We start from the raw sequence: 26,247 nt of genomic DNA, 5'->3' as shown, positions 1-26,247 counted from the left end.
CAGATGTAGCCACATAAATATCAAGAAGATTCTTGCCCTGATCAACACACTCAACTCTCTGAACCATCATGTCCGCTGGGCCTCTTCATGTAGTTACAGTCAATACCGGAGTCATGTGGTTCATTAGCAAGCATGGAGGAACCAGGTCATACTCCCTTTGCAGACTAGCCATGTTTGTTTGGGATATAGCTTCAGCACAGCACAGTTTCACTCTACAGGCATCCTACATTCCGTCAGAACAAAATTGTGCGTCAGACAATCTGAGCAGGACCAGGTTAGACCATCGCGAATGACTATTGATTAGGTGTCTTCCAAGATTTGATCCATATGGTGGGACTCCCTCATGTAGACCTTTTTGCCTAATCTCTGAACAATCACCTGGCAAGATTCTGCTCCAGGACTCCATACAAAAAGGCCTGGAAGACAGATGCCTTTTCTTTCCCTTGGACAGTAATGTTCCTGTATGCTTTTCCACCCTTTCAGCTAATACCCATCATGCTTCTGAAGATTAAGAAGGAATCCCCCAAGATCATTGAGGTGACTCTCTTCTAACGTAGGCAGCAGTCATTCTCCTTTCTTTTGAAAATGGCTGGGGCAATTACCACAAGTGTATTCAGACTGAATCTACTCGCACAGAAGTGTTTGATGCACCCTGACATGAGTCAACTTTATCTGACTGTCTGGATGATAGGATCTAAATTCCTTTTAGGCACCAGTTTACTGAGGATGTGCAGCAGGTACTAATGGAGGCAAGGAAGCCTGTTGTTAGAAGTTAATATATTGACAAATGGAAAAGGTTTTCTTGTTGATACCAACAACATAACCATTGTCCAGTCAGGGCTTGTTCTGTGGTTCAGCAGTATTTACATGAGTTACTATCCTATGGCCTTTCTTACTCCTCAGTCAAGATTCATTTAGCACCATTACAGAATGTTTGCCCGTGAGTCCTCTTTTTTTCAAAGCAGTTTCTTGTCAAAATGTTCTTGAAAATGATTTTGCATAAGAGGCCTCCAAGAAAACTGGTAATCCCTCCTTGGGATCTTAATTTTGGGTTAGACAAGCTAACACTTGCTCTATTTGAACCAGCTAATCTGGCTGACTTGAGGTTCTTAACATGGAAAATAGTTTTACTGATTGCTTTGACCTCTGTAAGAAGGGTAAATAAGTCACAAGGTCTTGCGGTGAGTCAGGAGTGTCTCATTTTCCATAAGGATAGGGTTTCTTTGAGAACTTTTTTCACCTAAAATGGTGTCAGAGTTTACTTTAACCCAAACTATTCGTCTACCCATTTTCTTTCCTGAACCTAAAAAATGAGGGAGAAAGGATATTCTGTACTTTGGAAGTCCAAACACAACTCGGGTACTGTCTTGACAGAGCTAAATCTTTCAAGTCTTTGGATCAGTTGTTCATTTCTGAAGGTTAGAAAGGACAACCTGTGTCAAAACGGACTATTTCCAAATGGTAATCTAAAGCTTTTAATTTTGTTGTACTCACCATAACAACTATTCCAGGCAGGGTCAAGGGCAACTCTACCAGCGTCTTGGGTTTGTCTGTGGCTTTTTGGAAAGTGTTGGATTCTAGACTAATTCTACAAGCTTCTAATCAGCCCTCTGAACATACTTTTATAAAGCAGCATAATCTTGATTCCTTCTCTAGGTCCAGATGAAGCTTTGTTGGGACCATTCTCCAGGGGCTATTGGACTCTTCTCCTTCCACCTAGTAATGTAGTTAGCTAAGGTAATCTGCCTGTATTGCTAAGGTTACTGCAGCAGTGATCAATATGTTGAATATAGTAGTGTTTTGCAAGTTAAACTTACCATAACAGTAGATGTTTGAATGATCACTGTTGCAGTAGTCCCCCCTCCATCTCTCATGTTTTTTGTGTGATTTTATGCCACAATATCTCTGTTGGCAGGAAAGCTCTGAAAGGCTTTGCATCCAAATTTGTCTTTTAGTCAGTTCATCTTACACTCCCTGGTTCTCTTGGTGCATGGAAGGCCAGCTATTATACCTTTGGCAGGATATAACCCATGTAACAAAGACTATTGTAGAAGGGGTCATGTGAACATCTACTGTTAGTGGTCGTCTTAACTTGCATAGCTATACTGTCTTTGCAGGAAAGTTCACTGGAACAGTGTGGATAGTCACCTTCTGCTGCTATCACACTTAGAATTTTCTGTAGACTTTGGATGTTTTACTCAAATGTATGTGTTCATGTGGGTAATTTCCTAAGTTTTATACCAGACACATGTTACAAAGTTTCCTGATCAGAAGAAGCCATTGCTCCTTATATGGGACATGCATGGTACCAGACATCTTACCTAACTTAACCTGCATGGGCACAAGACCAAGATTTGAAATGCAACTTTGCTGGTGATTACAACAAAATGTTATCAATTGCTGATGTCCTTCAAGGATGCATCTGCAGTCCTAACATATGGGTTGTCCTGCCTCAGGCAGCCCTTCGGTCGTCCGGATTCCAAAGTCTGGGTCTGGCCTCGGCTGATGTCGCACTTCACCCGACGTCATAGCTGCTGTGAATTGGGTATAAAGGCATCAGCCAACGCCATTTTCCTCAGTCTTTCTTGCCGCGCGGTGCCCGAAGCAGAAGCTGTTCGCAAGTGCCGGTCGGTCAGATCCAGAGATTACTACTACCGAAGACTTCTAAAAAGCTAAGTACCCCGTTGGGGACTCTTTCTTGCCTCAGCCGATGTCAGAAAAAGTAAATAACTGTTTAACTTGTGGGAAACAAATACCTCATAAAGATTTCCACTCTTACTGCCTTCCTTGCTTAGGCCCAGACCACGACGTAGCAGTTTGTCTAGCCTGTGCTTCCTTCAACCGACGGACACTTGGACGTCGGTCAGAGTTTGCAGAGGAGTTTTTTGGTCCCGCTTTTGCTTACAAAATGCCGTCGGAGACTCCGACTTCACAATTAGTTAAAAAGCGTAAGGAAAAGGACCGACACTCGCGGTCCGCAGTTTCGGCCGAAACCATGGTTAAGCCAACCGCGAGTGTCTCGGTTTCGGCTGAAACTGAGTCCACGGTTCTTCCTTCGGCCGACAGCATGCCTCCTATAGCCGAGGCCTCACACAGCATGGCTGAATCTGCTACTGAAATTTCCACTGCTGTTGCAGGTACCCAGGATTTATCAGATACTATTCCTTTAGACATATCTACTCCTGCACGTGGAGCTGCTAGGCCCCCTGCATCTATGTCTATCAAGGCTTTTTCTAGGGCTAAAGCAGCTAAATCTTCTAAGGCCTTGCCTGCTAAAACCCCTCACACAGGCCTACCTCTAGTTCCCAAATGCTCAGCCTGGCTGAGGATCTCATTTCTTTGATCAGGGGATCCCAGCCTCACCCTGACAGGGCCTCTCAACCCCCTCCAGAGAAGAGGCCTAGAGCAGAGCCCCCGGATCCAGTTTCTACAGACTATTCCTCGGATGATTCGGAAAACTCAGAACCTCCAGAAGGCCCATATTCCCCTTATGAGGATTCTGATGCAGAAGACTCCATTCCTTCTGCCTCTCCTCCTGAGGAATTTTCTTTTGGGGAAACTTTACATGCTATGAGAGAGCATTTTCAATGGCAGGGCCAGGATTTTTCAGATTCAACGAAAAGGCTAAGGACCTTTTTACATTTACCACAGCATAGGCCTTTAGCCATTCCTCCAGTACTAACAGTTGTTGATGATGCATATAATGATGCTTGTACTGCCCCTGACTCTCTTCCCCCGGCCCCTGCCAAGCCCGATAGATATTACAGGGTCCCGGACACACACTTTCACTTGTATAAGGCTCCTATTGCAGATCCTGAAACCATTTCACAGGGCCCTAAAGCTGTAGCAGCTGCCTCTGCCAGAAACCCCCTCCCCTCTGAAAGAGAATTTAGAGCATTAGAGAGATGGGGTAAAAAAGTTTATACTTCTGCTACTCTTTCGGCTAGGGCCTTAAACTGTCAATTCCACATGATTCAGTATCAGGAATTTTTGTTAGACCAGCTAAATAAAAAACTGTCCTCTCCTGAACCTATAGACCGTAAGTCCCTTCAGGATTTGGTACATAACACTCAGCAGGTCAGTAATCATTCCTTAAAATGCGGCTATGATGCACTGGAGGCTTCCTTTAGATCAGCTATGACTGGAACAGTGATTAGAAGGCATGCATGGTTAAAAGAGCAATCCTTACCAGACCATGTAAAGTCAAAACTTCTAGATGCTCCCATGGAGAAACAAAGTTTGTTTGGTTCCCCTGCACAGCAAGTGCTAAAGAAGGTGGAAGAAAAAGCAAAATCTGTCCAAACAGTCAAGGATTTTTTACAGGTCCAGCCTCCAAGGTTTAGTAGAAATTGGCCTTCGAAGAATTGGTCCTTTCCAGACACCTCCAGAGCACAGAGAGGCAGAAATAGGCGCCCAAGAGGCAGAGGTCAATCCAGAGGTGCCTACAGGGGACGTCAGTGGCAGCCTAACAACCAGAGAAGTACTGCCACAGATCCAGCTACGACCACTTCCACAGGACAGACACAATGACTTGGCTCTGATACCGCCTACCAGGGAACAACTGGAAGCACCCTTAGGCGGAAAGCTAGCCTTATTTTCCGTAAACTGGCATTACATTACAGGAGGCAAATGGATTTTACAGACAATAGACAAGGGCTACAGGTTCCACATCCACACTCTACCAAAAAAGAGAGGAATGCCAAACCTACCACCAAACCAAAAAACAAACGCTCTAGAACAAATCAACCACCTACTAAGGATGAGAGCTATAGAAAAGGTACCTCCCATGGAACAAGGGCAAGGATTTTACTCCAGACTTTTCCTGGTACCAAGAAAAGAAAACCAATGGAGGCCTATTCTCGACCTGTCCGCTCTGAACACATATCTCATTGTTCCAAAATTCAAAATGCTGACCCTACAGCAACTTCTTCCCATGCTGGGCAAGGAGTCTTGGCTGGTGACTCTAGATCTCAAGGAGGCATACCTGCACGTCCCTATACGACCAGATTGCAGAAGATACCTCAGATTTCTTGCAGGATCAGAGCATTATCAATTCTCAGCATTGCCCTTTGGCTTATCTACTGCGCCCAGAGTATTCACGAAATGCCTGGCATCAGTAATTGCTCATTGCAGGCTTCAGGGAATTCAGATTTACCCATACCTGAACGACTGCCTAATACAAGCGGACAACAAGACCAAATTAACAAAAGATTTGGAAAAGGTTATACAACTACTGCAAGCCCTGGGATACGCAGTCAACATGAAAAAGTCAAGGCTGGTACCATCCCAAAGGATAACTTTCTTGGGTGCAGAGCTGGACACATCAAATCAGATGGCATTTCTCACAGCAGAAAAGCAAAAGCAACTACCACTCTATTTCATGGCATTAACAACACAGAACCAGCTTGCAGCAAGGAAAGTCCTGCAAGCCCTGGGTTACATGGCATCCTGCATAATATTGATACCACATGCCAGACTGCATATGAGGAAGTTGCAATGGCACCTAAGGAATGTATGGTCTCAACACAAGCACAGTCTAGAAGCCCAGATTCCAATAATCCCATGCCTGAAACAAGAATTCCTGTGGTGGGCTCAGGCCTGTCAGATGAACAGAGGACTGCCTTTCCACAAACCTCACCCAAGCCAGACTATCACCACGGACACCTCAGACCTAGGCTGGGGGCACACATGGTGGACAAGTGTATACAAGGCCTATGGACACAAGACCAGCTGAACCTTCACATAAATCTAAAAGAGATGCTGGCAGTGAAACAGGCACTACAGACATTCAGACCTTTTCTTCAACAGGGTCATTTGCTGATAAGGACGGACAACACCACAGTCATGTGGTATATCAACAAACAGGAAGGAACACACTCATATCCTCTATGCCGGATGGCAATGGACCTGTGGAATGTGGCCCTAAACCTCAACATTCAACTCCAGGCAAAATTTGTGCCAGGAAAAGAAAATATACTAGCAGACGCCTTAAGCAGAACTACCACGGATGCCCACGAATGGATGCTGCATCCAGACATCTTCAAAACCATTACAAAGAAATGGGGACTACCAGAAATAGACCTGTTCGCATCACCACACAACCACCAATTGAGGAAATTCTGCACAAGGACATACCACCCTCTTGCTTGGAAGGTGGACTCCCTATCCTTCAGTTGGGAAAACCTGACAGCGTATGCATTTCCACCTCTTCCTTTGATGCACAAAGTGCTACTGAAGATCAAAGAAGATCACCCAAGGATCATCCTGATAGCTCCAGACTGGCCGAGGCAGCATTGGTACCCGCTACTGAGGAGTATGTCTCGGACACACGCATGGCCTCTTCCTCTAGTTCCTTTACTGCTAACACAGAACAACTACAAGATCCTACATCCAAACTTGAAAACACTGCAGCTAGCTGCCTGGAACATTACATAAAACAAAATAACCCAGATTTATCTCAGAGGGCTAAGGACATTATCCTGGAGGCTCGCAGACCCTCCACAAGGAAGACTTATTCAGCCAAATGGAAAAGATACCTCATTTGGAGTGCAGCAAAAGGAGAAAATGTATCATTAGCAAACATAGCTAACATCCTGGAATATTTAGCAGAACTTTTCCACAATGGCCTGTCTTACTCCTCCATTAAGATTCATGCATCAGCAATTTCAGCAGAATACAACATGGATCCTCCAGTCTTCTCTCATCCTCTACTTAGGCAGTTTCTGAGAGGAATTAAAAATGTAAAGCCTCCAAGGAAACCACCTTTGCCTACATGGGACCTTAACTTTGTGCTGGAAAAGTTAACACTTCCCCCTTTCGAGCCAGCAGCAACAGCAGAATTACAGTTCTTATCTTGGAAAACTGCTTTCCTGCTTGCAATCACTTCAACAAGAAGGGTTTCTGAATTACAGGCATTAATGGCAGTACAGCCCTTCCTTATCTTCCATCAGGATAGAGTGTCCTTGAGAACCAACCCTACTTTTATGCCAAAAGTGGTGTCCAGGGTATCATTGAACCAAGCAATCCACCTACCAGCATTCTTCCCCAACCCACAGAACAGGGGGGAAAGATTACTACATACCTTGGATGTGCACAGGCAATTGCGCTACTATCTGGACAGAACCAAGACCAACAGAAAAACTGACCAGCTTCTGGTAGCATATGCAACAGGAATGGAAGGAAAAGCAATTTCAAAACAGACAATCTCAAAATGGATAGGAAATTGCATTAGATTTTGTTATTCTTTTCATGGAAAGGCAACTCCAGAAAACATCAGACCTCACTCCACAAGGGCTACAGCCACTACTACAGCTTTCCTACGAGGAGTGGCTACCAAAGACATTTTAGAAGCTGCTACTTGGAGCTCCGTGCATACATTTGCCAAGCATTATAATCTACCTTTATACTCCAGATCCCGAGCAGGTTTTGCAACTGCTGTTTTGCAAGGGATCTTAACTACACCATAATCATTTTAGTGCCTCCTCCCCCAGTTTGGCTATGGTATTCTACCCATATGTTAGGACTGCAGATGCATCCCTGAAGGACATAGTACAGTTTTGTACCTACCATAAATGTAGATGTCCGAGAGGTATGCATCTGCAGTTAGGATTACCCACCCTCCTTCCCCTCTGTGGTACTCCTAGGGTATTTGCCCATCTTGTAGCTAGCTGGGGGAATCTATTATGGTGTATTTGTTTGTATATATGTACATACATGCTTATATTGTTTGCTCTCTACTATTTGGAATCTTTTGCATTTATCCAAATTTAGCCTTCCTAGAGGGCACCTGGGGCAAGAAACACTGAGGAAAATGGCGTCGGCTGATGCCTTTATACCCAATTCACAGCAGCTATGACGTCGGGTGAAGTGCGACATCAGCCGAGGCCAGACCCAGACTTTGGAATCCGGCCGACCGAAGGGCTGCCTGAGGCAGGACAACCCATATGTTAGGACTGCAGATGCATACCTCTCGGACATCTACATTTATGGTAGGTACAAAACTGTACTTTACTTTGGCCTCGCTCTTAAAAATCAACTTTTACAGTACATTGCCCCCTTATGAAACATCTGATGTTCTTCGTGTTTCTCTGTTGCAGTCATCACACTTGGGTTATCTGCCTGCAAGTAACCCTCAGTCGGCCTGAATACCAGAGACTTAGTATTTCTGCGTCGGTTGCTGTCGCTCCAGGGCTGACGTCAGGTCATCAGGGGTATAAAAACAGGCAGCCAACGCCATTGCATCAGTCTTTCTTGCCGAGGAGCCTGAAGCAGAAGCAGTTCGCAAGAGTGCTGGTCGGCCTCTACCTGAGTTTTTCATTTATGAATTGAATCATCCTGAAGTCTTCTAAAGCTAAGTACCCCGTTGGGGATCCTTTTTCCTTGCTCTAACCAATATCAGAAAAAGTTAACAATTGTCTTGCCTGTGGAAAGCAAATACCACACCGAGATTTTAATTCTTACTGCATCACCTGTTTAAGCCCAGACCATGACGTACCTCACTGTCGGCTTTGTGCCTTGTTCAACGCCCAAACCATTCGCCGTTGGGCCCTTATTGTCGCTAAATACTTTCGTTCTCGATCTCTGTATTTTGATATGGCTTCAGTAAGCCATCTGAATACCGATATTCAAAAAAAACATAAGGATAAAGACAGAGACAGACTGCACAGGTCCAAAGCTGCCGACGGCGCTTCCGTTAAGCTAGTTGCCAGTTCACCAGAACTCACTGAGGTGCTTTTGCAGCCCCTGATGCCCGCTTCTGTGGATTTGCAGGCCTCTACTGAGACCCATTCAGAGTCTGGTATGCCATGAGACTCTTCTTTGATTATGGAACTTGCGGATGTCTACCTTGGATGGGTCCGGAGCCGCTGAGCAGGCACCGGCTTCTGAGGAAGTTCTTTGCCCTACCTATGTTCGACACAAACCGACGACTTTTCACATCTTCAGTTCTGTTTAAAACTACAGAGTTTCTAAGGCCAAGAGTACACACTACACCTAGAAAACCGATGACCAAAGCACATGCACCTGCTCCTTTGCCACAACATCAAATGCTTAAACTGGCAGAAGACCTTAATTATACTGATTAGGGGAAGTCAGCCTTCCCCTGCTAAGAGAAAAAAAGACCAGTCCCCTGCAGCTTCAACAGACCAAGAGTCCGACGACTCTGAGATATCTGATTATGAAGACATGCCCTTATCTGTCTCTCCTCCAGAGGAGTTTTCTTTTGGCAAAACCTTACATACTTTAAGAGAGCATTTCCATTGGGAATGCCAAGACTATCCTCAGTCCAAAAAGAGACTCAACTCAGAGAATTTCTAGATTTTCCACAACATAGGCCTTTAGCAGTACCCCCCCCAGTCCTGGAAGTTGTTGATGATGTCTTTATGGAATCCAGTCTTACTCCTGATACTTTACCCCTTGCTCCTAGGAAACCAGACCGGTACCACAGAGTACCTGATTCTCACAAATTCTTTTTCAAAAATCCTACTGCTCAACCATAGATCATTTCCCAGGGGCCTAACTGTATTAAAGCTACTACAGCTAAGAATCCCACCCCTTCGGACAGGGATTCCAGAGTTTTGGACAGATGGGGTACGAAAGTATATACCTCTGCAACTCTCGCCATTAGGGCTTTGAATTGTCAGTTTCACATGCTGAAGTACCAACAACATATTATGGAACTTTGGTGGTGGTGCTGCGGTAGCGTTGTCGCCTCACAGTAAGACGCTGTCCGGTTCAATTCTCAGCAAGAGCGTCTTCTGCGTGGAGACAAGCGTGAATGGGCGTACCTTCGTTGAAGGTTGTGCGTCAGGGCTGGTAACTCGACACGTAAAAATCAACTACCAATCATTAACGAAGCGGAGTTCCGTTGTGGCGACCCCTAACCGGGAAAAGCCAAAAGACAAACAAATTAAGCAAAAAATAGCACCCTTTACAGACTGTGCAGAAAACAACGAATTGCAAGAGTTTATGCATTCTGCAAGCCAAGTCAACAAGAATACATTGCAGTGTGGTTTTGATGCCCTAGACGCATCTTGCAGGACAGCAGTCACTGGTTCTGTACTGAGAAGGCATGCTTGGCTTAAGGAGCAGACCTTGCCAGACCATGTCAAATCAAAGTTGTTAGACGCTGCTTTGAACAAGGACAATCTGTTTGGCACCAAAGCAGAAGAGGTTCTTAAAAAGATGGAAGAAAAAGCTAAATTTATGCAGACAGTTAAAGAATTTTTGCAAGTACAGCCTCCTAGATTCAGTAGGCATTGCCCCTCGAAACATTGGTCTTTTCCAGCCCCCTCAAGGCCACTCAAACTAGACCCAGGGATAAGAGACCACCCAGACTACAGTCTCAGGGTATTCAGAGATCTAAGCAATGGAGGTACCTCCACCTCTGAAGCAGGGAGTGCTAAGCCACCCCCTTATGGAAAGAATTCCCAGTGACTTCTCAACTCCACTCCCCACCTCTGGCCAACTGCTTCTGCCCCTAGGAGGAAAACTTGCCCTTCATGCAAAAAACTGGATTTCCATCACCAAAGCCCGATGGGTCCTCAAAATTGTATCCCAGGGGTACAAATTTTACTTCCTCTCACTGCCAACCCCAAAAGGGTTCCCAGACCTTCCTTCATACCAGTGGGCAGAGGCACAAAACCAAGTTCAATCCCTGCTCTCTATAAGGGCAATTCAGCCTGTTCCTGCGGAACAGACAGGTCAAGGATTCTATTCCGGACTCGTCCTGGTACCCAGAAAAGAGGCACTTCACGCCCAATCCCAGATCTTTCAATTCTCAACACCTTCTTGGTGGTACCAAAATTCAAAATGCTCACCCTGCAGCAGATGTTCTTTATGTTTCACTGTTGCAGTCATCACTTTTGGGTTATCTGCTTGCAGTAGCCCTCAGTCGGCCTGATTAACAAAGTCTTGGGTCCTGCGTCGGTGGCTGTCCCTTCTTCCATGACGTCAGGTCATCAGGGGTGTAAAACATGTAGCCGACACCATTACATCAGTCTTTCTTGCAATGCGGTACCCGAAGCAGAAGCAGTTCGCAAGTGCCGGTCAGCCGACTCCTGAAATTTTCGTTTTCGAGTTTCAGAACTGAAGTCTTCAACTAAAGCTAGTACCCCATTGGGGAAACTTTTTCTTGCTCCTTACCGATGTTAGTAAAAGTTAATATTTGCATTACTTGTGGAAAGCAAATACCTCATAAAGATTTTAATTCGTACTGTATTCCTTGCCTAGGCCCTGACCACAACGTACTGTGCTGTCGGTTTTGTGCTTTATTTAATCAGCGCACTATCCGTCGTCAGTATATTTTCGCCTCAAAATATTTCGGTTCTTGGTTTAATTATCCAGAAATGTCATCGGTTAGCCATCCGACTACCAGGATTCTGAAAAAACGCAAGGATAAAGATAGAGACAGGCCGCCGAGGTCCAAAGCTGCCGATTACACTTCTCCTAAGCCATTCGCTAGTTCGCCGGTACTCCGTGAGATGCTTTTGCAGCCCCTGATGCCCGCTATGACTAATTTGCAGGCCTCTACTGAGACCCATTCGGAGTCTGGTATGCTGTGAGATGCTTCATCTGTGGACCGTGTAGATGTCTCTACCTTAGATGGGTCTGGAGTCTCTGTGCAGGCACCGGCTTCTGAGGGTGTATTCAGGCCTACGGACTTGCATATTAAACCGACGCCTCCTTCTTCTTTTAGGCCTAAATCTCAAACCATGCCTAAAAAACTGATGCCCAGGCTGCATGCTCAAGCCTCTATGCCTAAAAAACAAATGATAAGAATGGATGAAGATCTTATAACTCTAATTAGGGGAAGCCAGCCTCCCCATTCTAAGAGACCTAGGACTGAAGTTGTTTATGAATCTTCTGACCAGGATTCTGATTTTTCTGATTCTTCTGATGATCTGGATTTGCCCTTATCTACTTATGAGGATTCTGAGGCAGAGGACTCTATCCCCTCTGCTTCCCCTCCAGAGGATTTTTCTTTTGTGAACCTTACATACGCTAAGGGAGCATTTCCACTGGGAAAAGCCAGGATTTTTTTGATTCAAAAAAGGGGCTTAGGGATTTCTTGCTCTTGCCTCAGCATAGGCCTTTAGCTATTCCTTAAGTACTAGATATTGTTGATGATGCTTTTTTGGAATCTAGTTTGGCCCCTGATCCCTTGCCTCCTGCTCCCAGAAAATCTGACAGATATTACAGGGTTCCTGATTCACACAAGTTCCTTTTTAAAAATCCTATTGCGGATCCAGAGACTATTTCACAGGGACCCAAGGGTATTAAGGCTTCTACTACTAAAAATCCTACCCTTTCTGATAGAGACTCCGGGGCGCTGGATAGATGGGGTAAGAAGGTTTACACTTCTGCAACCTTGGACATTAAGGCTTTAAACTGCCAGTTTCATATGTTAAAGTATCAACAACATGTTATTGGATTGCTTAAACAAAGGAGCAATCTTTACCCGTTCATGTTAAAGCTAAATTGTTGGATGCTCCCTTAAATCAGGACCGCCTGTTTGGCAACAAGGCTGAGGAAGTTCTTAAAAAGATGGAAGGTAAAGCTAAATCTAGGCAAACTGTTAAATATTTCTTACAAGTTCAACCTCCTTGATTTAGTAGGCACTGGCCGTCTAAGAATTGGTCGTTTCCAGCCACTTCAAGGTCTTCTCAAGCCAAACCCAGGCATAGCAGAAACCCCAGGTTTCAGTCCCAGGGGACACACAAGACTAAGCAGTGGGGGGTTTCCGCACCCAAATTAGGGAGTAGTAGGACTCCCCCTATGGAAAAAAAAGTCTCAATGACTTGTTTCTAAAACTTCCAAGCACTTCCCAACTGAATGCTCCTTTAGGTGGAAAGATTGGTCTGCAGGCCAAAATCTGGAAACTCGTTACCCAGGACAAATGGGTTTTAAATGTAGTGTCCCAAAGATACAGATTTCACTTCCACACCCTACCAACACCAAGCGGGTGGCCAGATCTACCCCCAAATCTGTTGGCAGAGGCCCAAAATCAAGTACTCTCTCTCAAGCATGGGGACTATTCAGTTGGTACCAGAAGAGGAAAACGGACAAGGGTTCTATTCAAGACTTTTCCTGGTACCCAGAAAAGGCAATACATGGCATCCTATCCTGGACCTTTCTACTCTAAATACCTTTCTGGTGATTCCAAAATTCAAGATGCTGACTCTTCACCAGCTGCTTCCTGTGCTAGGCAAAGATGCATGGTTGGCAACACTAGACTTAAAAGAAGGATGCCTGCACATCCCTATCAGGGAGTCTTGCAGAAAATACCTACGCTTCAAAGCAGGCTACATGCACTATCAGTTCTCTGCACTGCCCTTTGGCTTATCTACTGCGCCCAGGGTATTCACAAAGTGCTTAGCTGCAGTCATTGCATTCTGCAAGCAAAGAAATATTCAGATATACCCATATCTAGATGATAGTCTAATTCAGGCAGAAAGCCAGGACATACTTTTGAATCATCTGGCCTTTATTCAAAGGGTACTGACTTGTCTGGGGTACACCATAAATGAAAAGAAATCACAACTGGTATTTTGTCAACAAATTATATTACTGGGAGCAAGCTTGAATACAACTTTCCAGATGGCTTTCCTCACGCCAGAGAAGCGGATTCACTTGACAACCTACTTCAAACAAGTGGCCACAAAAACCCAGTTATCTGCAAGGCAAATACTGCAAGCCTTTGGGTTCATGGCCTCCTGCATTCTTCCAATTCCATATTCAAGGCTACATATGAGGAAACTGCAATGATATCTCAAAAGCCTATGGTGTTGACATTCACAGGATCTAGAGGCAATGATTCCTATCATACCTTGCCTACGCGTAGAGTTCCTTTGGTGGGAGGAGGCCTGCCACCAAAACAGGGGACTACCATTCACACCACCCCCTGCCATCCAAACATTAACAACAGACGCATCAGACTATGCATGGGGGGCTCTCCTGGCAGGGAAGTGCATTCAGGGCAAATGGAACCCAAGTCAAATGCACCTGCATATCAATCAAAAAGAAATGTTAGCTGTACAGAATGCTCTGACAGCCTTCATGGACCACATTCTTCCAGGACAATTAATGATAAAGATGGACAACACCACTGTTATGTGGTACAAAAACAAGCAGGGAGGTACACATTCTTACCCCCTCTGCAGACTAGCCATGGCATTGTGGAACACAGCCCTGAGTTATCAGGTACATTTACAAGCTCAATTCCTGCCAGGAAATCAAAATAACACCGGCAGACGAACTAAGCAGAAACCTCATGGACCCACTCGAGTGGAAAATGGAACCAAGGATTTTCAACATGTTGACAAGCAAGTGGGGGAGCCCAGGTATAGACCTGTTTGCCCCCATCCCCCCAAAACTATCAGTTGGACAAATTCTGCACAAGGCCTCCCCACAAACAAGCTTGGAAAGTGGATGCTTTGTCCTTCAGCTGGAAAAACCTATCAGTTTATGCTTTTCCTCTTCTCCCTCTGCTCTCCAAAGTACTAATAAAGATCAAACAAGACAAACCAAGGAAGATTTTGATTGCACCAGACTGGCCATGCCAACACTGGTAACCCCCTCTTGCGCAGTGCGTCATTGTGGGCCCCATGGCACCTGCCTCAGACTCCTACTCTATTGTCCCATTAGGAGAACCAAATTCTGCATCCTCAATTTCAAACACTGAATCTAGCAGCCTGGCTAATTACATAGTTTCTCCTTTACCATCCCTCAGTAAACCAGTGAATTATATCAATTTAGAGGCAAGGAGGCCTAGTACCAGAAAGTCTTGCACCGAAAAATGGAAAAGATTCTGTGCCTGGAACCAATCTCAAGGGATGAGCACAACAGTGCCCAATTTACCTCATATCTTACAATACTTAACTGAGATGCGTCATAAGGGCCTGACTTTCTCCTGTATCAAAATTCACGCCTCAGCCATCACAGTTCATCATAACACAGAACCTCTCCTCTTCTCTCATCCACTGCTTAAGCAGTTCCTCAGAGGGGCCAAAAATCTATGACCAACCAGGAGAGCTCCAACTCCAGCCTGGGACCTCAACTTTGTATTGGAAAAGCTCACCCTGCCTCCTTTCGAGCCAGCTGCCACTGCGGACTTAAAATTCCTTTCTTGGAAAACAGCTTTCCTTTTAGTAATCACTTCAGCAAGAAGGGTGTCTGAATTACAGGCCCTCATGGCAGTGGAGTCTTCCATCATCTTTCATGCGGACAGGGTGTCCCTCAGGACCAATCCCTCCTTCATGCCCAAGGTGGTATCCAGTATGGCCCTTAATCAGTCCATACATTTGCCAACCTTCTTTCCTAATCCACAGAACAAAGGGAAACGGATTCTGCACTCCTTAGACGTACACAGACAACTTAGATTCTACTTGGACAGAACTAAACCTCAAAGGAAATCTGATCAACTGCTGGTGGCATTTGCTGCAGGGGCAGAGGGGAAGGCTATTTCAAAGCAAACCATTTCCAGATGGATAGGCCATTGCATTCTTTTTTGCTGCAAACACCATGGAAAACCTATCCCACAGGGGATCAGACCCCACTCTACCAGGGCTGCATCTACTTCTACAGCCTTTCTCAGAGGCGTCCCTACCAGGGACATCCTAGAAGCTGCTACTTGGAGTTCTGTACATACTTTCACCAAGCATTACCTTCTGTCAGTTTTCTCTAAATCCAGAGCTGGTTTTGCCACTGCAGTCTTGCAGGGCCTTTTAGCTGGTCCTAATTCTATTTAAATTCCTCCTCCAATCCTTAGCTTTGGGAATCTACCCAAAAGTGATGACTGCAACAGTGAAACACAAAGAACATAGTATAGTTGTGTACACTTACCATAAATGTAGGTGTTAGAGTGTATTCACTGTTGCAGTCCTGGTTACCCTCCCTCCAGCCCCCTTCTTTTTCCTTTTTTAGATATACCTCTACTTTCCTTTACTATCTTTAAAAGCTTTTTGGTGTATTTGCTTTTTTGTTGGAGGTATAACCTTGTATATTTATAGATTTAATTGCTTCCCATTAAGGGGGCACCCGACATCTCTGGCAAGAAAAACTGATGTAATGGCATTGGCTGCATGTTTTATACCCCTGACGACCTGACGTCATGGAAGAAGGGACATCAACCGACGCAGGACCCAAGACTTTGTTAATCAGGCTGACTGAGGGCTACTGCAAGCAGATAACCCAAAAGTGATGACTGCAACAGTGAATACACTCGAACATCTACATTTATGCTAAGTGTCCACAACTGTACTTTTCTACCTATGCTAGCCAAGGATGCCTGGTCAGTCAGACTAGACTTAAAGGAAACCTATTTGCACATCCCTATAAGGGACTCTTGCAGGAAGTATCTACGCTTCAGGGCATGATCTATGCATTATCAGTTCTCTGCACTTCTCTTTGGCTTATCCATTGCTCCCGGAGTATTCACAAAATGCCTGGCTCCAGCCATTGTTTACTGCAGACAGAGAAATATTCAAATGTACCCATAGTTGGACGACTGCCTCATTCAGGCAGACAGGAAATGCTGTTGCAGCACCTGACATTTGTAAAAAACCTTCTAACCTCCCTGGGGTACACCGTCAACGAAAATAAATCAGAATTAGTCCCCATTCAAAAGATTGTATTCCTGGGAGCAAGCTTGGACACACCATCCCAGATGGCATTCCTCACTCCAGAAAAACAAGCCTATCTGCCAGACTATTTTACTCAAATGGCCACCAGAACCCAGCTATCCGCAAGGAAAATCCTGCAGGCCGTAGGGTTCATGGCCTCATGCATCCTACTAATTCCGTATGCCAGACTGCATATGAGGAAACTTCATTGGTACTTAAAAAGTCTTTGGTGCCAACATTCTCAGGACCTGGAAACCGTCATTCCTATCATACCTTGTCTAAGGACAGTTTCTTTGGTGGGCAGCAACATGCAACCACAGCAAGGGACTGCCCTTTACTCAGCCCTACGCCGTCCAGACCCTTACCACAGACTCATCAGGCTTTGCCTGGGGCTCACACATGGAGGATGGCAAGTGCATTCAGGGCCACTGGAGCCCAAGTCAAATTCATCTGCACATCAACCAAAAAGAGATGTTAGCTCTAATGCTCCCTACTCTCTCTCCAGGACACCTACTAATAAAAAGAGACAACACCACAGTTATGTGTTACATCAACAAGCAGGGGGAACCCACTCTTACCCACGCTGCAGGCTAGCCACGGCCCTGTGAAACATGGCCTTGGACATGCAGGTCCATCTACAAGCTCAATTCCAGCCATGCAAATAAAACTCACTGGCAGACATAAGCAGAAATCTCCTAGACTCACACGAGTGGCAATTAGAGCCCAGCACCTTCAACTTTCTGATTCAGAAATGGGGGACCCCAAAGGTGGATCTCTTTGCCTCCCCCTGCATTCACCAGCTCAGCAAATTCTGCACAGGACACCGGAAAGCAGGGCCTAGAAAGTGGATGCCCTGCCTTCTGGTGGGTAAATCTCTCAATCTATGCCTTTCCCCCTCTGCCCCTTCTCTCAAGAGTATTGCTCTACATAAGACAGGACAGACCAAGGACAGTTCTTATTGCCCCGAACTGGCCACTCCAGCACTGGTACCCACTCCTGCGCAGCCTGTCACTGGTGCCTCCCGGGCACCTACACCAGAACCCAACCCTGCTGTCTCAGCAGGGGGGACAGAGCTTGCATCCGCAACTACAGACCCTAAATCTTGCAGCCTGGCTTATTCCTTGAATTCTCCCCCAGTAACCAGCCTAAGCAAGCAGGTGCTGGATGTCATCCTTGAAGCCAGAAGACCCAGTACAAGAAAATCCTATGCTGATAAGTGGAAAAGGTTCTGCTCCTGGATTCAGTCTAAAGGAGAGGACACAACTCTGCCCTCCCTGCCTCTAATCCTGGATTACTTAGCAGATCTTCTACACAGAGGCCTATCCTTCTCCATTAAGATCCATGCCTCTGCCATTACAGCTCATTACAGCACTGAGCCACCTCTTTTCTCTCACCCTCTTATCAAACAATTTCTGAGAGGGGCAAATAACTTAAGGCCGCCAAGGAGAGCACCCACCCCTGCTTGGGGCCTTATCTTTGTAGTGGAAAAGCTCACTCTACCCCCCTTTGAGTCTGCAGTGTCAGCAGAGTTAAAATTCTTCTCTTGGAAAACAGCCTTGCTTCTGGCCATCACTTCAGCTAGAAGAGTGTCTGAGCTACAAGCACTTTATTTTCCATGCTGACAGGATTTCCCTCAGGATTAACCCTTCCTTTATGCCTGAAGTGGTGTCCAGTGTGACTCTCAAGCAATTTATCCATTTGCAAACTTTCTTCCCTAATCCTGAAAATAAAGGGGAAAGAATCCTGCACTCCTTGGATGTGCACAGACAGCTCAGATTCAACCTTCGTAGGACTAAGCCCTTCAGGAAATCTGACCATTTACTACTCAGCTTTGCACCAGGGGCAGAGGGCAAGGCCATTTCAAAACAAACAGTTTCCAAATGGATAGCACACTGCATCCATTTCTGCTACAAGCACCACGGGAAACCAACCCCTCAGGGGGTCAGAACACATTCCACTAGGGCAACTTCTACCTCTACACCATTCCTCAGGGGAGTCCCTACCAGGGACATCCTGGAAGCTGCTACCTGGAGTTCTGTACACAACTTCACCAAACATTACCACCTGCCTATCTTTTCCAGATCCAGGGCGGGTTTTGCAACAGCAGTCCTGCAGGAGATACTAGCCATCCCCAACTCTACTTGACTGCCTCCACCCTTTCTTCAGCTTTGGGAATCAACCCAAGTGTGATGACTGCAACAGTGAAACACGAAGAACATAGTACAGTTGTGTACACTTACCATAAATGTAGATGTTCGAGTGTATTCACTGTTGCAGTCCTGGTTTCCCTCCCTCCAGCCCTTTGTCTCTCTCTATCTCTCCCACCTCTCTAAGTCTATTACTCACCCTTTTCAGGGGTTTTGGTATTGGTATTTACTTTTTACTGGTGTTTGCCCCCCCCCCCCCCCGCACCATAATGTAGCTCACTATTTGAGGGGCTCCTGACATTTGGGGCAAGAATAACTGATGTAATGGTGTCGGCTGCCTGTTTTTATACCCCTGACGACCTGACGTCAGTCCTGGAGCGACAGCAACCGACGCAGAAATACTAAGTTTCTGGTATTCGGACTGACTGAGTGTGATGACTGCAACAGTGAATACACTCGAACATCTACATTTATGGTAAGTGTACACAACTGTACTTTTTGGTGAGTACTACTTGTTTTTCTTAAGTAGTTATTTATGCTGCTCTGCATTTTTTGGTTGTGTGTCAGTATTAATGCTAATATTATTTTATATGTTTCTAGCTTGAAGAGTCAAATAAAACTTTAACCAAAGACGCTGAAGCTTTATCCAAGGGGAAATCAGAGACAAGTGAAAAGTTACAGGGCTTGGAGCAAGGTACAGTGTTCTGGAATTCTGATATTGATTTAGTCTTTCTTTATATCTTGCACAGTCATATATTCTTGTCCTTGGAACCTTTTCCAGCACAGCACAAGTTGCCTAAACTAACACGAGTGATAAGAGATATTTAAAGAGCTTTACAGACAAAACCTAGTGTAATAAAATGACAACATAAATTTATTAGCCCTTCCTCAGAAAGCATTAGTAGCACCTATATATAAACTGTTGTAGCTTTTTTTGAGGCAGCAGTTTGAACCAGCCCATCCTAATGTCTGGTGAATATTTCCAGCAGGGGCAGCTCTCATCATTGTAGTCGTCTTAGCAGTCCTTCATGGGCCAACTCATAAAAACTTCCCTTGTGACATCCTTGGTGAAGGCTATAAAGGAAGCCTAACCTAAAATAGACACTTATTCCTTACCTTCCCAAGACAACAGTGAAACAAAGGTCTTCCACCTTGCCAGATTTTGGCAGTTTTTACCCAAAATGTTGTTTTATACAAAAGTCTTCTCAGAGAATATGACAGATCTTCAGTCATCATATAAGCAGAACTCTCTGTTTCAGTCTTATTCATGATGGAGAGGTTGTAGTACAAGAGAGACATTAGGTCTAACTGTACTGTTTTGAGGCAGAGTAAAGATGTTTGCCAAATGAATTCTGCCTTGAATTTATGCTTTTCCTGTCTGAAAGTTATGTAAAACATATTAAATAATGATGCACTGTCAGTTGTCTCCCTCCTTCTCCTTTTTTTTTTACATTGAGGAAATGGCATCATTCTTGTCATTCTAGGTTCAGGAAGAAAACGGTCAGAAATGCAGAAGTCTCCATCATCAAATCTTGGAAATTCTTCCCTGTCATCATGGAACACCTCTGTTGCATGGTTGCTCAATAGGGTCATGCAAACATCTGCTGTATTCTTGTTTAGAGTTTAAACTCCATTTTCATTTTATCCCACTCCCTAGCTGTCCCTTCTGAAGAACTTGCTGTCAACTCTTGAATAATTTCAACTATCAGTTCCTTAAATTCCTCTTTTTTACTAGATAAGTAGGAAAACACCAGTGTTTTATTTTTCATTCATTACCTAGCATCTTTATTTTAGTCTTTATTTGTGCATTATCTAAAATAGTGATTTAATTTGCTTCAAAGTTTTCATTCCATGCTTATGTGAAGTTTAAATTCTGCCCAGTCTAGCCAAGTTATTGTATATTGGAGAAGAACATGTACATTCTGTCTGCATTCCTGCTACTAAATTCACGTATTCCATTGAAAATATTCTCATATTTATTTATTCAGAAAACTACTTTTCTTTTATTATATTTCCCTTTCAAGATCCCCTGCAATACAGCCTCACTACTGCAAATCAGGTTTCAGTCCCTACCCATAAATATTCACTGTTGAAAGATTATTTTTCCCAGCATTGTCTTAATTGCCATAATAGTATTTTTGGTGCAATGTAAAAATATGCTAGTGTAATCCACCTTCTCTGACAATAACCCCTTATTACCACAAGTCTACCATTTTTTACTTTTTTTTCTTTTTCTTTTATTGTTGCAGCCCTGCTCACAATTAGTACTATTTATATCCTTTTCTTTTTGTCCCTGATATTCTTCTGAATGTTCTTTCTGAAATCCTTTATTTGCCCAATTCATATGTTCATTTCTGATTAAATTGACTCCTGTAGCATTACTGTTGCACCTTACACTTTTTAATATATTCCAGTGATGCTTTTTGTTTATATTTGCAATACCATTTGCTTTACATGTTAACATTGGTAAGGTAGCCATTCTGAATAAACAAACTGTTAATTTCACATATTCTGCATGACAGTTCTTTTGAATATATGTTTCTAACATGCAATTTACATGCACACACTAATGCTTGACAGGCTGATCTTATATGCAGTTGTTGCTTCTCATCTTGATTTAAACCCATGTCATATTTCCCCATTGCTTCAATAATAACATTCAAACCAAAAAACTAAATATGTTTTCAACCCATCCCCTTTGAACTCACTGCAAATGTACAAAACCGCATGCATTTTCCAAAAAGTGAAGTTACCCCTTCATCCAGGGGCAGTTGCCCTAAATAACTACACCCACAGGCTTTAACTATTATAAAGTAAGATGTTATCATGATGGAAGCTTAAGCTAGAGCCTATATTCTGTTTTGAATAAATACTCTGTCTCCATGTCCTGTCTCTGTTTTCCTCCCAGATGTGAAAAACAGTTTGCATGCTATCAGTTAACTGACTTTGTCTTAAGAAAAAAAGTGTATTAGCTTTCTGTAATTAATAAATTAACTTGTGCACTGTTATGTTTAATATTGAATTACTTAGGCTGCTGGGGATGCAGGTACTTACAGAAGTATTAATTTCCTTTGGTGTTAAACTTGATTTATTTTTCATTGAATTGCTTAAAAGTTCTCCTTTAAGTGCTAATTATGATGTTTATTGTACAAATGACTCTGTTATTTCCAGATTAATTGCTTGTACCAGTTGTTGTTGTCTTTCGGCTTTTCCCAGTTAGGGGTCGCCACAGTGGAACTCTGGTCCGCTAATGATTGGCAGTAGATTTTCATGAACGCCGAGGTGCCAGCTCGACATCCTACCTTCAGCGAAGGCACGCCCATTTACGCATGTTTTTCGAACGCCCACCCAACCGCGGGGAGGACATGCAGACTCCACCCAGAAGGCACTCCCCGAAATCCAGCTGAGAATCGAACGGGAGAACCTCTTGCTGTAAGGCAACAACGCTACTGCTGCACCACCACGGATATAATTGCTTGTATCAGTACTGTCTTCAATTGCAGGCTGATAAAAAAGCTAATAGCTTTACAGATGCATGGCATCTGTTTTCAAGTGCTAGAAATCTGCCATTTTCTTGCTGTCCATTTTGCTTAAAACTTTATGTAAATGCATTGTTTACAATGTGAACCAAGACTTTAGTCTGTATTTCCACCTGTGTAATAAAAAAAAAGAAAAAAAAGGATTTGTCCTGTTAACTTTCTGCAGGGTGCACAAATCTTTCAGTATAATTTCCGCCAAAACAGTTGCTTGTGTTGGTATGTAATTCTGATTATTACTGTTTGTAAGTAAACAAAAAAAACCCAGTTTGAAAATGAGGTGATGCTGTGAATTTCATTGTTATAGAATGTATCATAAAACTGTCAAACATTGTTGCTCATTGTCCAGGTTAGTCTTGTAGTAGGGGTTATATCTGGACTCTCTTGCAGATGGCTTTAAGAAATGGAGTTAACAAGAGGTCTGAAGGTGAAGAGTTTTTTTTCCCATTCCTTGTATTTCTGAAAATGGTGATTAGTTTCTACAGAAAGTAAGTAACCCTAGTTTTTATGTGGCCTTTCTGTGTTCTTTTGTCTCTACCCCCTATTGCTTGACCAACCATCTGCCTTATCTAGTCATATCTTTCCCACTTTGAGATGAAGTGTAGTCATAGCATGATTGTCACCCTGTTGGCTATCAGAATTTTATGATTCTAGCCTAGCCCCACCCTTTTGTTGGTGGTTGACATGTATGATGATGGCTACTGCATTTGCGTGCTCTGGAGACAGCCAAGTGCTCTTCCGTGGCCCACACTGTACTTGTTCTGACACCTGTTTTCTATTGAGTATCAGCACTGAAGTGGACAAGGTAAACTGTTTAGCTCAGGATGAGCGAACTGACATTGACTGACTCGCGTACTTACCTACTGAGTACTGCAGGACCATGATTAACTAATCTATCTTAGATCAACTATTTTTATCCCTGTGAGGCATAAAGCCAGCATTTGTAGAAATGCCTTTTGAGATGAGAAACGGGAGTCCTAGTATTTGGGGGTTTGAATGTCCATTATACATAGATGGTTCAAGGCTATAGAGACACTTATTTATTTTTAGGGCACCAAAGCTATCTTTTGTGATGTTGACTGCTGAAGTCCTTTTATAGTAATTACCTTTTTTCGGTAAGTGAAAACATGATGTTTTTCGTGTTTCGCTGTTTCAGTCATCACACTTGGGTTATCTGCCTGCAGGTATCCCTCAGTTGGCCCGAATACCAGAGTCTTAGGATTTCTGCACCAGGTACTGTCACCTCTTCCATGACGTCAGGTCGTCAGGAGTATAAAACATGTAGCCGACGCCATTACACCAGCTTTTCTTTCCGCGTGGGAACCCAAAGCAGAAGTAGTTCGCAAATGCTGGTCGGCCACTACCTGAAATTTTCGTTTTTCGAGTTTCAGACTTGAAGTCTTCTAAAGCTAAGTACCCTGTTGGGGATCCTTTTTTCTTGCTCTAACCGATGTCAGAAAAAGTTAACAGTTTTCTTGCCTGTGGAAAGCAAATACCTCACAGAGATTTTCATTCTTACTGCGTCATCTGTTTAGGCCCAGACCACGACGTTCCTCGCTGTAGGTTTTGTGGCTTGTTTAGCGCCCAAACTATTCACTCTCATTCTCCATTTTCCGAAATGACTTCCATAAGCCATCCAACTGTCGATTTTCCGAAACAACGTAAGGATAAAGACAGAGACAGACCACATAGGTCCAAAACTGCCGACGACGCTTCCGTTCAGCTAGTCGCCAGATTGCTGGTACTCAGTGAGGCTCTTTCGCAGCCCCTGATACCCGCTTCTACAGATTCACAAGCCTCTGCTGAGACCCATTCGGAGGCCGGTATGCCACGAGTTGCTTATTCATCTATGGAACCTGCGGATGTCTCTACCTTAGATGGGTCCAGAGCTGCTGTGCAGGCACTGGCTTCTGAGGGTGTATTCCGACCTTCTGATGTTCGCATTAAACCTACAGCATCATTTTTGACTAAAAATACAGAGTTTCTCAGGCCCAGAGTTCGCACTACGCCTAGAATACCAGTGACCAAAGTGCATGCTCCAGCTCCCTTGCCACAGAATCAAATGCTTAGAATGGCTGAAGACCTGATAACTTTAATTAGGGGAAGTCAGCCTTCCCCCTCTAAAAGGCAAAGAATTGATTTTCCTTTGGATTCTACAGACCACGAGTCCGATGACTGTGATCCCTCTGATTACCAGGACATACCTTTATCTACCTATGAAGATTCAGATGCAGAGGATTCTATTCCCTCTGCCTCCCCTGCAGAGGACTTTTCTTTTGGTGAAACCTTGCATACTTTAAGAGAGCATTTCCACTGGGATTGCCAGGACTACCCTCAGTCCAAAAAGAGACAGAGAATTTTTAGACTTGCCCCAGCACAGGCCTCTAGCTATAACCCCTGTCCTGGACATTGTAGATGATGTCTTCATGGAATCTGATGTCCTTCAAGAATGCAACTGCAGTCCTTACATATGGGTTGTCCTGCCTCAGGCAGCCCTCGGTCAGCCGGATTCCAAAGTCTGGGTCCGGTGTCGGCTGATGTCGCCTCCTCCCCGACGTCAGAGCAGCTGGTGTATAAAAGCATCAGCCGGCGCCATCTTCCTCAGTCTTTCTTGCCGCGCGGTGCCCGAAGCAGAAGCAGTTCGCAAATGCCGGTCGGTCAGCTCCTGTGTTTTACGTATCCGAAGTCATCAAAAAGCTAAGTACCCCATTGGGGATCTTTTTCTTGCCTCAGCCGATGTCAGAAAAAACTGAAAAAGTTAATAATTGTTTGTCTTGTGGTAAACAAATACCTCATAAGGACTTCCATTCTTACTGCCTCCCCTGCCTTGGCCCAGACCACGACGTCTCGGCCTGTGCCGTCTGTGCTTGCTTCAATAAGCGCACACTCAGGCGCCGGGCAGAGTTTGCTGAAGACTTTTTTGGAGATAAATACTCTTATACCATGCCGTCAGAACAACCGACACCTCATATTTCCAAAAAACGGAGGGACCGGGACCGACTTTCTCGGCCCATGACTTCCACCGACACCACGCCAAAAACTCCCGCGAGTGCATCGGTCTCTTCTGAGGCGGTTGTTCCACCGCTCCGGACCGACGACACCGTTTTACCGATCACTCCGGCCCCAGAGCCTGCGCTGGTGCCGGTTGTTGACTTTCCTCCAGAAACTGAAGCCCAAGACTTGCCGGAGACCATACCAGTGGACAAGGTTACTCCTGCACGTGGGGCTGCTAGGCCCCCCTATGTCTATGTCTATCAAGGCCTACACACGTGCTAAGGCTGCTAGCCAGGCTAAGTCTCACCCTCCTAAAGCTTTGCCTCAGCCCACTACTGATAAACAAATCATGACTTTAGCTGCTGATTTAATTTCTTTAATCAGAGGCTCCCAGGCCCATCCTGACAGAGGTTCTCAGCCACCTTCTGACAAAAGGCCTAGGGTCGAGCTCACAGGCACCCTTTCTTCAGATGAAGCCTCTGGTGACTCTGATCACTCAGATACCCAGGAAGAGTCCTTCCAGGCCTACGAGGATTCTGATGCGGAGGAGTCTATTCCCTCTGCCTCTCCTCGTGAGGATATTTCTTTTGGGGAAATTCTCCACTCCATGAGAGCATTTTCAGTGGCAAGGCCAGGAATTCTCCGACTCCAGGAAAAGGCTTCGTACCTTCCTTAAGCTTCCCCAACATAGGCCTTTAGCTATCCCTCCAGTGTTAGATGTACTGGATGATGTGTACTCAGACTCGAGTGCTTCTCCTGATTCTCTCCCTCCTGCTCCTGTCAAGCCAGACAGATACTACAGAGTTCCTGAAACTCACAAGCATTTCTTTAAGGCCCATTCTGTTGATCTAGAAACAATTTACCAGGGGCCCAAAGGGGTGGCCACATCCACGGCCAAAAATCCTTTACCCTCAGACAGGGAAGCTAGGGCCCTGGAGAGGTGGGGCAAAA

At 44.6% G+C, this 26,247-nt stretch overlaps 1 protein-coding gene across 1 annotated transcript in view; it reads left to right on the top strand.

Annotated features, from left to right (window-relative positions):
* Positions 1–26,247, top strand: part of ROCK1 (Rho associated coiled-coil containing protein kinase 1) — a 4,526,103-nt gene that overhangs the window by 3,666,123 nt on the left and 833,733 nt on the right. Inside the window, exon 23 of the mRNA XM_044065727.1 lies at positions 19,367–19,460. Within this exon, the coding sequence (XP_043921662.1) occupies positions 19,367–19,460 (94 nt within the window). The remainder of the gene's footprint in view (positions 1–19,366; positions 19,461–26,247) is intronic.

The sequence above is a fragment of the Protopterus annectens genome, chromosome 3.part0 (assembly GCF_019279795.1).
Source record: "Protopterus annectens isolate FY-2018-M chromosome 3.part0, PAN1.0, whole genome shotgun sequence".
NCBI lineage: Eukaryota > Metazoa > Chordata > Ceratodontiformes > Protopteridae > Protopterus > Protopterus annectens.
Note: the sequence above shows the minus strand (reverse complement) of the source record. Positions and strands in the feature narration are given on the sequence as shown.